Source organism: Agelaius phoeniceus, chromosome Z, assembly GCF_051311805.1.
Source record: "Agelaius phoeniceus isolate bAgePho1 chromosome Z, bAgePho1.hap1, whole genome shotgun sequence".
Classification (NCBI taxonomy): Eukaryota; Metazoa; Chordata; class Aves; order Passeriformes; family Icteridae; genus Agelaius; species Agelaius phoeniceus.
Window position 1 is genome coordinate 25,419,637 of NC_135303.1, and position 12,757 is coordinate 25,432,393.

A 12,757-nucleotide genomic window follows, 5' to 3' on the forward strand; every position below is an offset into this window, starting at 1 on the left:
TTAACCTAAATGATGGAAGGAAATAGCTTAGAAGTTAATGGGGATGAGGGAACTGGCTGCCACCTCACCATTGTATGTCAGGCCCCAGGACCTCCACACACATTCACAGCTGTGAAAGGGAAAAGAGGCAGAAGAAAACAGACACATCCTCTCAAACCCTAGATCTGTGGCTTTTCCCTCTCTTTAGAAAAGCCAGAGGGATGCTACTTGGGCTGTGCAGCAACTTTTTCAGGAATTGCCAGGATTTGCAGGAATTGCCAGGACTGTAGGGGACAGTACTGTTGGAACAAAAAAACCTGTTGCTAATAAATTCACACCTGTAAGCTCTTATACAAATTCACATCCACTTTTCAGATGTATGAAAAATCTTACTTTAAAAGGTAATGCCATCAATTTTATCATTTTACCTTTCTGTCTCTTGGACAGAGTCAGCAGTAATCTCTCTGTATTCTGGCACACTGTTATTCACATCCATGCAGACTTTTCCAACAAATGCTCGTTGGCCAAATTTATCTGTTGAGATGCATTAGAACATAAATCTCAGAATCCCTGGTTCTCAGAAATCATTACCAAAGCTTGTACTGAAATAAAAAAAACTAATTCCACCCCACCCAGCTCCATTTTGGAAGACCAGAATTTATGCTTCTGCCTTGTCTCTAAGTTAGGATCATTCATGTGACTTTTAAGGATAAAAAGAAAAGACAAAATAAGGAAACAAACAACATTAAATAGGAGCTGTCTTCCACACTAAGACTCATAAATAAGAACTAGATTACTATAGTTTAACCACAACCAGAATTCTTAATGCTAGTCTGTGAAGACAGCTGTGACACAAAGAATGAGAAACACAAGCATCAAAGCACAGTAGCTGCAGTAGATGACTACCTGAAGATGAGAGAAGGCATAAAGACCTTAGCAAACCATCGCTCTTTTTGCTAACAGGCAAAGATTGCTAACAGGCCTCCCACATGCAGTTAGAGGGAGAAATTTCCAGATCTATTCTAGCCTCTTTCTTGAGATTTACCCATGCTAGATGAAAAAATCAGAAATCATATGTAAAACATGCATATAATATCCTAGGCTGTCAAATGTGTTTTAAAATCAGATCGCTTTGTCCACTTTTACTATTTGAGTTGTTTTATGCAATGGCTTCAAAATTTTCCAAATAAATCAGAATAGCTCATTTTTGATGAAATTTGAGGTTCTGATTAAATTTCTCTGCTTTATGAGATGTCTGAGCCTTGAGAAATCCTGCAAGAACAAAAACATTTTCAAGCAGGCATTTGCAACTATGAACAGAAGGGAAGGATAAAATTCTGATGCAGCTTCCACTTCTCTGATTTCAGAAGGTGTGTGAAGATTTTTCATATTGATTGTCAGATGAAACCTCAGTGTATCAGGAAATTAATGCACCAACTGGGCCTCCTGTCATTCAGTTCTTTTAAACCTCAAATAACAAAAGGTTAGAAAAAGCAGAGAGCTGCAGCTGAAGAACAAGTCCAGCAGACCTAATTCAAGCTCAGCCAACAGCAGACTTGGGAATGAGGAGAGAAGGAGTGGCAAGTAGGATAGAGGTGTTTAAATGAACATGGGTAACAGGTGGGGCCTGGGGACACAGTGTGACAGGTACAATGAATAAAAAACAAATTAGGAGAAAGACACATCCCTAGCTAGTTTAAACTCCTAAACACGGTTTCCTTCAACTAACACGATCCACATAATCCTTCAACTAACACGATCCGCATAATCCTTCAAAACTCACTGTTAGACTTACCTATAATTTCAGCAAGAAGAAGGGAACTATCTGTGTGAATTGTTGCAAAGTAGCAAGCTGTAGTCGTGCCATTCTTTAGAGTTCGTCTCTAAAAAAAGAAATCAGTTTCAACTGTCTGAGAAAAAAGCCAATAAAGCTGCCAAAATGCAGAAGTCTCATTTCAAGCCGCAAGAACATTTAGTTATTGTGAAATTTTGCAGTGAAGTGGGAAGGTAAAAATATAGATTTTTAATTTCATAAAAGTTTTTTTAAGTCTGAGGGTTAATAAATACAAAAACTGCTCACAACATTTTTGCAGTGGCTAAACCCATAGAAACCAGTTATTATTCCTTTCCCCAAACTGGAAATACTCCAATTTATATTTAGAAATACAAACAACTAGTAATTTTTTTTATTTCCTAGTTATGAAAGGCTCTCCAATTTTGATTGTGAAACAACATTTATGTAGTGTTAGCAAAGCAAGGTTTTTGGGAAACATGGTGGTTTAGCAACCTGATCTAGCTGGAAAAACCTTCTTTTAGCAACCTGATCCAGCTGGAAAAACAAGCCAGGTTTTCATGCACCTTTGTTGCTCCCAAATACCAAGTATCAAACTTAACTGTAAAAGTAAACTGAGCAAAACCACTCAAACCATGAGTTAATTATTTATCTAATATACCATTTGAAAGGAAATCCCCATATTACTTTTGGGGAATATAATAGTAAATTACGAGGTATTTTAGTTACATTAATTCATTATGAAATTTATAGCTTCTCTCATCCTTGGGACTGATGCAAACTATGTTGATGACTTTTCCAACATACAGACCTACACTATACTTTTGGGTTCTGGGTGCCAAATAATTTGAGAATTTCTTAAATTTCTTTTAATGAGATAAAAGATGGGACATTCCACACAATGTTTAGAGGAAGGGTAGAGTTAATTATTTGACAAACATGAAGCCAAGTTCTGTCTTTTCCTTACAATATTCAAATTAAAATCTTTATAAGTTCCAAAAAAGTCTCAAAATAGCAATGTCATTACAAAGACAAGTTACCTTTGTCTTTTCTAGGTTTTAAAATTCAGAATTCTCTACTTCTGAAATCCTAACAACATTGTTAAAGTAAATCTAAAAAAATTCTGTTTCCAAATCACCAGCACAAAGAGGAGGTTCCAGCTAAAAGGAGGAAAATTTCACCTAAATTGTTTCTTTTGCTGAGTATAGAAGGCATTTGTTGGAAACAGGACTTTGATTTGAAAAAATCGACTGTTTTTTCATTACAACTTCATAAGCATAATGAAACTTATGAAAAAACATCTGCTCCATGAAGGTTTAGTTCTGTTTCTAACAGATGAAGGTTATAATTGGCCCCTTCAAACACTGCAGAGTGTGGTATTATTTATCTTCCATAGGTGAAGACATTTTCCTAACCCTGTTCTATTTGATTCACATGGGGAGAGCCTAACTGAGATGTTCAGGCTCCCACAACTAACTTCCACCTCTCTCTGGCAGCTCTTTTCCAGATGATTCTGTGACACACCTTGCAGGGTGAGGTCTCCAGATGTGCTGGGGTCACTCAGCCTGCACTGTAACAGCATGTTGGGCACACGGCTCAAAGGTGAGGCCACCTCTATGTTTTAAGCACTTGAAGGCTTAAAAGTGCTTGTCAAAGAGCTTATGACCAGGCTGCTCCTGCATGCTTTTATCATGGCAGATGGCAGAAAGTAATTTCTTTTAAAATTTGTGTGGCAGGGAACAGCATAACTATTTATTTCAGATTTGTTATGTTATTATATTGACAACAGATGCTTCCAGGGTAATAGACAAATGCAAGGCAAATTATGCTGGCCAAATAATTTAATCTGTTGAAGATATTTCAGTCCACATATTAAGGGATAAATATCAGTTATAGGCCAGAACTAGTACTCTGCAATATGACCTAGCTGCTTGTTGTCCATCCAGTAGATCTTAAAGACTTTATAATGCTCAGATCCAGGCTAACTCAAACACAGTCTTTCTTTGACCCACAATACCGCTGAGAGACTCCTTCTAAAGCCCCTGGAGTGAAAGACATTCTCACTCTAAAGACCTCAGCAGCAGCAGCAATGTCTTTCTTTACTACTCCAGAATACTCCAGATCTGTCATCTATCAGAAGTATCTTCTCTTTCATGCGTTTTTTTTCAGATGGTGGGTTTATAATAGAGGACTTATGTGGAAGAAAGGAAACATTCCCTGAATTATTTTTTTTTACTATGCTTGGTTATTGCTACATTGAGGTTGTCTGCACCTGCTGGCTGTACTAATTCTGACAGTAGATTAGTTATTGTAGATTAGTAGATGTCATTATATTCAGAAAAGGTGATAAACAGTTCATTGTTAACCTTGTGATTAAATGAACTCTACTGCCAACAACAAGAGAACAAGACTGTAACTAGTAACAGACAATCTTGACTAGCAATTAGAACAGTGGCTATCTTGGCTTCATCTGGTTTCCATGACAGTAAAACTTTCTCTACTCTTTCTGCCAACCTTCTGAGAACATGCCTATATTACACAAAAATGAATGCTGTCAAGTAGGTAAATGTCGTTTTCAGGACTTACAACAACTCTGGTGTACACTTCTTCTGCAAAACCACCATCCTGGTATTTGGCTTCTGTTGGGAATGTGTAAGCAGTCAACCACTGCAAAAGAGGCAGGTCTACTCTGGTACCAGTAAATGAATACTGAGGAGCATGAATATGTGTATCAACCAATCCTGGCATGAAGAATTCACTAAGGAAAGAAAATAAAATTGTAATAATCGAAAATGCCTCAAAATTCTCCATAGTAATTAGCTTTGTGTTAAAGAGTATACTTGATTAAAATCCATCAGAATAAATGGCAAGTACAGATTAATCTGTCTCTTCCAGCATCAGCCTATTAATTCCTGCTGTACCTCTACACATACCCACATTTTGGTATGAAGCAGTTGAGTAATATCATTTACACTACAAAATACATGTATCTAACTGTGAGAAAAACAGTATAGGAGCAGGATTAATCTAATTATCTCTAATACTGACCCACCCTAAATGACAACAAACAAAGGGGAACTGACTTCACAGTAACTAAAATTACTCCACTATAGAATCCACCTGAAAAAGAGATTTGTACACAGTCTTGTTTCCTAGTTTGAATATATATGGAATGCCTCTAGCTTCCAGACCATTATATTTACAAAATGTGACTTTCTGTATGCCAGTTTTCTTCTACATTATTTATATGTCTATATAGATATGTAAAATCAATGAATTTCAAGGCTTAATGGAAGAACAGACACTGTGTCTAAAAATGCAGACACAGACACTGGTGAAAAAAGATCTGCTCAGTATCTTGACAGGAAAGGTATATTTGCAATGTAACTGTAAAACTATATGTTGTCATGCAATGTTCATGCAATAGCAGGAATGAATATATCAACATTACTAGGAAGTTGCTATGGCTATTTTGTTTTGTATTGAAATTCCTTACTACATAACATTTCTCTCACTCCTCTTTCCTTCTCCCTGACTACAGAATGAACCGAATTTTGTCTCTTTTTAGCTCCTCTTTTTTCTGTTTTCTTGCAGGCAATAAATGCTGAAAAGTCTTTCTTAATCGATTCACATTCTCAGCACCTTCCTTTTTCCTTAGGCTATTTAAAATGAAAAATTATCTGATTATTCATATATACTGTATGATTAGCCTTTCAGCAAAGCATAAAAGATTTTTAACAATTGATTACTAGAAGGTAGTTGCAGGTCTCAATGATAAGCCACAAGTCGTTTACAGTGCTACTACATGCAAAACATACTTCAAAACTTTTTCACACAGTCCAAAACTTTTTTACTTCACAATAAAGTTGGAGGATTTTAGTGCCTGAAGAAAAAAAGAAATGCTCCAGCTGCAGTATGGAGAAATCAAAAGCTCTGTGTTTAGAGGGCTTAAATCTTCTAATTGTACTAATTTTTATTATGCAATGTGTCAAAGTCTAAGCAAACAAGTTTCATATCTGCAGTGTCAGTGTTATCTATATTTACTACGTCTAGACTTTCATGGTAGGCACAGTCCACTGCTAACAAAATGGATATAAAACGTAATCTCAAGAAAGAATGGCACTCACTTTCATGAGCATGGAAGTGATTTTGCCTGAAAATTAAATATGGCGTTTTGCTCTGTGCAGCATATATCAGCCAGTACAATTCAGCCATGTCTGCAATTCTAAACCAAGGAATGCAAAAAGAACATGGACTGTCTGAGTTGCATCCAGAACATAGCCACCTTTGGGTAAAGAGCTCTCACTGCACTAAAATGGAATTTTGGCCACTAAATATATGGGCATCATATCGTTTTAATGTGCTCCCTGTAAAAATGTATTCCAAAGACTCGCTTTACCTCACTCAAAGAACAAACTGCATTTGCTGTAGCTAATCTTAATAAAACACATACTGTTTACTCAGTTGTCTAATGTCAGATGTTTTGAACCCCCACGTCTTAGCCAGTTGCTCTAGCTGATCAGCTTGTTCCATAAACACAATCTAAAAAAAAAGAAAACATAGTTAAGTACCTCAAACATGCATCCCACATCAGCTTTATTTGAAGGCAAAACAAGTTATATCTTAAAACCAATTTTACACACTTACTACAGAGGTGTTAGGTGTGCATTGAGACTCTTGTTCTTCCAGACTATCAAGCATGATTTTGAAATACCTTCTCATAATCCAGTGAATAACCGCACCCACCTTGGAACTTGTAATAAAACAGTTAATTCCTTCTCAGGTAATACACAGGCAGAACAGCACAGACCTTAGTGTCCTGTAATGTAACATCATGCTAGCAGTACAGTCACTTGTGAGGAGTTGTACAACAGCCTTACAGGAACGCAGGTACAGTATTCACAACAAGAGGGGTCAAATTACCTCCCGTGCCTATGACTGACTGACATCAAGCTAAGTATTTTCTAATTTTCTGCTGGTGTTAGTCTTTTTTAATTTTTTCAGTGCCTATGATGAGCAAATAAATTGAAGGGGAAAATGTGGATAATATTTTCATTTTACAGAATGGGCTAAAAGGATGCTGAGATCTTTGTTTATTTCAAAATAAAACCCCACAATCTGGAGCCAAACTCAACCCCATTTGACTCCTAGAGAACATAGACTTTACTGATGATGAGTTGCTGTTGCCTAGTCAGAATTTTAACACATTTCCTATTTATTTTTAACTTCTGTGGTATTTTAATCTACAAGATGACTCTTAGCAGCTGAATTCTCAACTCTTTCATTCTCAGGTCTATCACTAATTGGCATGACAGCTCCCCAGGAAACAGACACTATGGAGCCTAGGAACTGCAATGCCCACCACAGGCTCCATGCCGGATCCAAGTTTCCTCAACACTTGACAATTTAGAGGACTTGGAAGTCTCCCCTGGCCAAAGACTGCCTACCTGAACTTACAGAAATTCCTGCCTCTAGCCACAGCCTCTGCCAGAAACCAATTCATGGTCTTCTAACTCCCTTGGTGTAAGAGCTGGTTCCCCTAATTTCAAGGGAATACTCTTCCTGCTATCAGAATCCTTCTGCTCCTGGGATGATGCTCACATGGAGGGCCTGTGTCACCCTCATGACAGCAGTTTCTAGGGTATCAGTTAAAAAGAAAAACAAAACCACATTAAAAAAGGCAAAACTTAGTACTTTTAAAATAGCAATAGGAAGAAACTCAGGAGGAAGAGCAAGAGGACTGGAAAAAGCCTTGTTTAGCACTTATTTGCATGCCATTTTTTATGTGCATGCTTCTTTTGCATAGAAATTCACCATTTTCTGGTTTTTCCATAGACAAAAATAAGCAAAGCTACTATACTGTAAATGCTGCTAAACTGTAGACAAGAAGTTATTGACTGCCTAGTCTTTTAAACTAATCATGGCTGGTATGATTTTATTGTTTAAAGAGCAGATGTTTTACATTTTCAGTCAGAAAAAATATTAAAATAATATCATATAAATAAATACCACACTAGCAAAAATTGTAAGATTGTAGTATTCCATTAATAGTTGATAAGAAGCAGTATTGTCCTCCATGCAAAGAGGAATACATCCAACTTAATTTAACTGCAGAAGGCTTGGAATACAGACCTACTGAAATATCTGATGTGCAATAAAGAAGATGTCATTCAGATATTGAAGTCAAAATGGATGCAGAATGAGCAATGTTAGAGCTGCTGGGGGGGAGGGGGGGGAGGATGAAGAGGGAGGGGAAAAAAGAGGGAGAGAAAAACATGAAACATCAGATGACAAATTCTGGAAACAGGCGTTGCCATGGAAAAGCAGTGGCTGTTATGTACTCTTAGGGTGCAGAAAAATAAAACATCTAAATCATGGAAAAATGAAGAAAATATGTTTCAAGGAAGCTGGGTAGATTAAACCAATTCTAAACCTGACACCTGGTCTCTTATGGTTGAATTAGGCTATGGGCAAATCAACAAGACCTCTATGTTTTTTTCAAACAAACTTCCCAATGGAATTCCTTAGTCAGCCAAGAGTTGCTCCAGATTGCTTTAGGATGCATTTCTAATGCTGAATGCTTTAAACTCTTTGAGATCCTATGCTTGGACCTTTCCTCCAGTATTTGCTTGTGCATTCAAGGTAACCAACTGGATGCACAGTTCTTTAAATTAGTTCTGCACCTCAGCACTGTAGAAGCAAGAAGAAATTCTACACCAGAGTCACTACAGAGTCAAGAGAAGTGCACAAGACTAAGAACTTCAGCTTTAAAGAAGGAAGTCAAGGAAAATAACTGGCACTTTGGGAAAGGTATATCACAAAACACAGAATTAGTGGCTGCTAACCCCATTGTCCAAACACTTCCATAAGTTCTCACGTGTTACTCATGTAATGGGGCTAAAGAATCCAAAGATCAGGGGTAAAGCTCTCCCAACACTTGTGACTAATTCAGGCCTTTTGTATACCAAGTGATGCCCAAAGCTCTTCCATTAAAGTATAGGTGGTCAACTAAACCGTGCATCAACCCTGATGGAGCAAACCCTGAGTGCCTTCAAGCACCACAGTGCAAATATCTTACTAACAAGAAAATGGAAAGTGAATTATACTGGCTGAAGGAACATGCTTTGCTTGGATCCAGCAGTGCCTGGCTATGACATTCAGAGGTGAAAATGAGAAGGGTCTGGCCCTCTTTCCCCTCCCACATGCTCTCCTCCCTCCCAGTTATCAAGTGATGCCTATTGTTTGCCTAGTTCCCAAAACTGGAATGTGAGGCTAAATGAGAGACAAGAACACTCACAACACCCAGCTGCTAAAGGAACTGCCCAGCCTGCTGAGAAAGTGGAAGCAGTGGATTCCAGATGGATGGTACCTTCCTCCTTGTACAGCTGACATGTGTCCACTCACTGTCACGACAGGCTGAAATCAAAACTTACGCTTAAAATCCTTATTCCACAACTCTTGCTCTTTTCATAACTTAACAAGGGCTTTTAGCTTAATATATTTTTCTATTTACTTAATATTCTACTCACCTAGGATAATTACACCAACATTTCAATAACAACTCATCTTTTGTACCTATGTCTGCTTTCTTTACCCTGAGGAATGCTGGTCTTTCTCTTTGCTTTTCCTCAAGGGAGACACTACACTGTTCTGCAAACCACTCAGTAAAACATGGTCCTTACTTTGCTAACTTGATGATAAATTGGGGTTTTATATCCAAAGACAATGATTTTCTTCATAAAACTTTGGGTAAAAACATCTGGGGTAAAGAAGAGAGATGACATTTTACATCCCTTGAGGACATGCAGGGACCCACACTGCAAAACAGAACCCAGTTGTTCATACAAGCTGTGACACACAGTGTCAGAGACCGTGCAAAATTTTTACATGATGGAGTCAGCAACATGAGGCAAAAGAAGGACACCTGTTTAGTTAAATTTACATCTTTGGGAGGAAAACAGTTTTGGTGTAAATTTGAAAAATAAAGGCAAGTCATTTTCTAATCACCATGTCTTTCTTGAAAAGCCAACTCTTCTGTGATTCCAGTGGTTGTTCTGCGTGAGGCTACATTATGAGTAATAGAGAGAAAAGAGAGCATATGGGATACTCACTGTATCAGTCCCTGGAATATTAAAATGTCAAGAATTTATAATAAAAAGAGAATTAAATAAAAGTCCTTGTCATTGTATTCTGGTGGGAATTTTATTTTAGGAAGATAGTGTTTTAATGGATTTAAAGAAAAAAAAACTTCTGCCAATTTATGCAAGAAAAACATTATACTGCGAATCCTTGTTCCCTAGGAAAAGGAGACAGTAAGTAAGAGCACAGATGTCTAGGTGTAGCTTACTAATATACCTCTTTTTCAAGAGAAAATCACTAAAAATCTTGATTTCATATGGATGCTGTGTAGAGACACTTTTGCAGAAATTGACATTAAAGAGAGTGGGATGGGGTATGAATTTATGCCTTGCGCACCCGAGTTACACCAGTCAAACCTTTTTACATTTAGATCTATTGTTTTAGTGAACACCAGCCAATACGTAACTATGCAAGTCTTTACTCCCTCCTGTTCATCAAAATACAGCTCCTCACAGACTTCAATACACCTTGCACCAGACTCCTCAACAGCTATAAAAGGTCTGTCTTGAAACAGGCCCTCATGGACCCGTGCAAATAGAGGGATCAATCTGTGTTTTGCACATATTTCAAATGTTACTGAAACCTGTTATTTAGCCACAAGAAAGAAAACTACATTTTTAGATTTCACATAGGGTGACCATATCACCAGTCTACTTGCACAACCTGCACTATGAAACTGAGTTTCAAGTGTGATAAGAGTTAAGGAGATGACATTGCTTCCCTGCCAGACTCTCTTCTATGTTATCAGTAAGTGCAATTCTTGTTTTAAGCTTAGTTCATACTACTGAAATGCCCAACATCACCATCTTTCTAAATCTTTGTGGGTATATGCCATAGGGGGGATTTTTGTGACGAGAAGACGAAAAAAGCCTCATTTAGATGGCTGTGCAGTGGGTAGATAGCTATTTTCACCACCACTCTTTAGATACCCTAAGAATAATAAGAAACCGAAAGAAAACAGAATCTGAAAGAATGCCAGATCTAGGAACGCTGCTGTTCCGGGAACGCTCGGCACACCTCAAAAGCAGTTTTATGCCAACTGCAGACTCGTGCCGAGGGGACCCTCCATCCCGGTTAACTCCAGCTCCCGCAAAGTGCGAAATTCCTTTTCCGCGGCGCCTGCCCCGACGGACGGGAGTGCGAAAATGTTCCGCTTTCTCTGCACAGACCGGCGGAGCCGGCCCTGCCCCTCGGCACCCCGGCCGCGGGCTCGGGGCCGCAGAGGTCACTCCCAGTGCCCGGCAAGGCATCGCCCCCGCCGCCCGCACCGCGACACCCCGCCCGAGCCCCCCACTCACTGTCCCGTTATCGTCCACCCCCAGAAGGTGTCCGTGCAGGATCTCCATGGGGGCGGAGGCGCTGGAGTGCACGAAGGTCCCCTTGAAGACGTGGGCGAGCGGCGGGCGCTGCGCGGAGCTCATGGCGGCGGCGGCGGGCGCGGCGGCGGGCGCGGCGGGCTGGGAGCTGCCACCCCGCGGGCTGCCTTCCCTCCCAGTCTCTCGGTGCCGCCGCCGGCTTCCTGGAGCTGTCACCATTTCCCCACCCCCTGGTGACTTTCTTTACGGGGAGTGGTTGCGGCGCAAGGAGGGCGGGAGGCCGCGCCGCACCTCCGCCTTCCCCGGGCGGGCGGACGCGGTGTCCCCCGGACCCTCGGCCTTCCCGCCGCCGGTGCCCCCATCCCAGGGATGTGCTCTCCCCCGAGCAAGAGGCGCGAACGACAGGAGAGATGCCCGGTGGGTTTTAGGGTCCCGGTTTCTCGCTGGGAAGCGGTGAGAGATTCGACACCTGTCTGGTAGTGTTTTACGAGTGTCTGGCAATTCAAGTTTGCAACCAACCTGCGGGTTGTAACCACTTGCGGAAGTTTAATTTATAATAGGGTTTGTAGGTTGGAAAAGACCTTTAAGACCTTCAAATGTCAGACTGTCTCGTCAGTCCTCGGCCTCTGTATCGGACATTAGAAGAGTGTAAGAGTAGAGAATAGATGCCAGCTGAGGTACCAGAACTTCCAGAAATAGGCAGCCTCATTCAATGGATATGGTCTACAGAAAAAGAGAAAACAGCCTCAGGAGAATGAAAGGCAGAGAAAAATTAATTTTGTTAACTCAGAGAAATGTGTCCCTGGAATGTTATTCTGCTCCAACAGCCCAAGCCCAAGTTCACATAATGAACACATCCTAAGAGGATTGCTATTGAAAGTGTTGGACTAAGACTTCACAAAGGCAGAATTATGTGCATCAAGGATAACACCATGAATATCCTCTGAATTACTGTTTGAAGTGACCTTTATTCATCAATTTATCAAGTGACAAATGAGCTTGGCACCAAGGGCACTGACACTGCTATTCTCAGGGCTGCATTGCAAAGTTTGTCATTACATGGTTTATCGTTAAAGACCTTTGCACTCCCCGTTGTGCTGACACTATACAAAGGCATGGCAGATTATCTCTCCTACAAACTCTCCAGACTAACGGTGGGAAGAACGAGAAACACAGCAAGAAAGTGCAGGATAAATTTAATTTTAATCTGCTATGGGCAAGTCATCAGCCTCTATCTTGCATTCTTTGCATAAGAATGTGTTATCCTAATGAGAATTAAGTATAAAAAATATTGGATTTATTGATATCAATGGGATGTTCATAGGTGGATTTTGACATCAGCTTAATCAGGCAATAGAGTGTTCAAAAAAAAGAAAAAAAAGACATGCAAAAGTGACTTTTACTTATATTGGCAATTCTTGTAAGAGTTCTTGCAGTTTAAGAAAACTCACAATGACATAAAATTGTTATTTAAGACATATTGCAGTTTTCTATTGTATTTCTAGCATCTTTGACATAAGAAAATAGCACA

The 12,757-nt window shown here is 39.6% G+C and overlaps 1 protein-coding gene across 1 annotated transcript in view; it reads right to left on the reverse strand.

The window, feature by feature from the left end:
- GDA (guanine deaminase) overlaps positions 1-11,471 on the reverse strand; it is a 30,045-nt gene extending 18,574 nt beyond the window's left edge. The window contains exons 1-5 of the mRNA XM_054652121.2: positions 11,209-11,471; positions 6,225-6,313; positions 4,358-4,529; positions 1,775-1,862; positions 408-513 (exon numbers count right to left, since the gene is read on the reverse strand). Coding sequence (XP_054508096.2) covers positions 408-513; positions 1,775-1,862; positions 4,358-4,529; positions 6,225-6,313; positions 11,209-11,445 — 692 coding nt within the window. The 5' untranslated portion in view covers positions 11,446-11,471. The remainder of the gene's footprint in view (positions 1-407; positions 514-1,774; positions 1,863-4,357; positions 4,530-6,224; positions 6,314-11,208) is intronic.
- Positions 11,472-12,757: the final 1,286 nt, after the last annotated feature.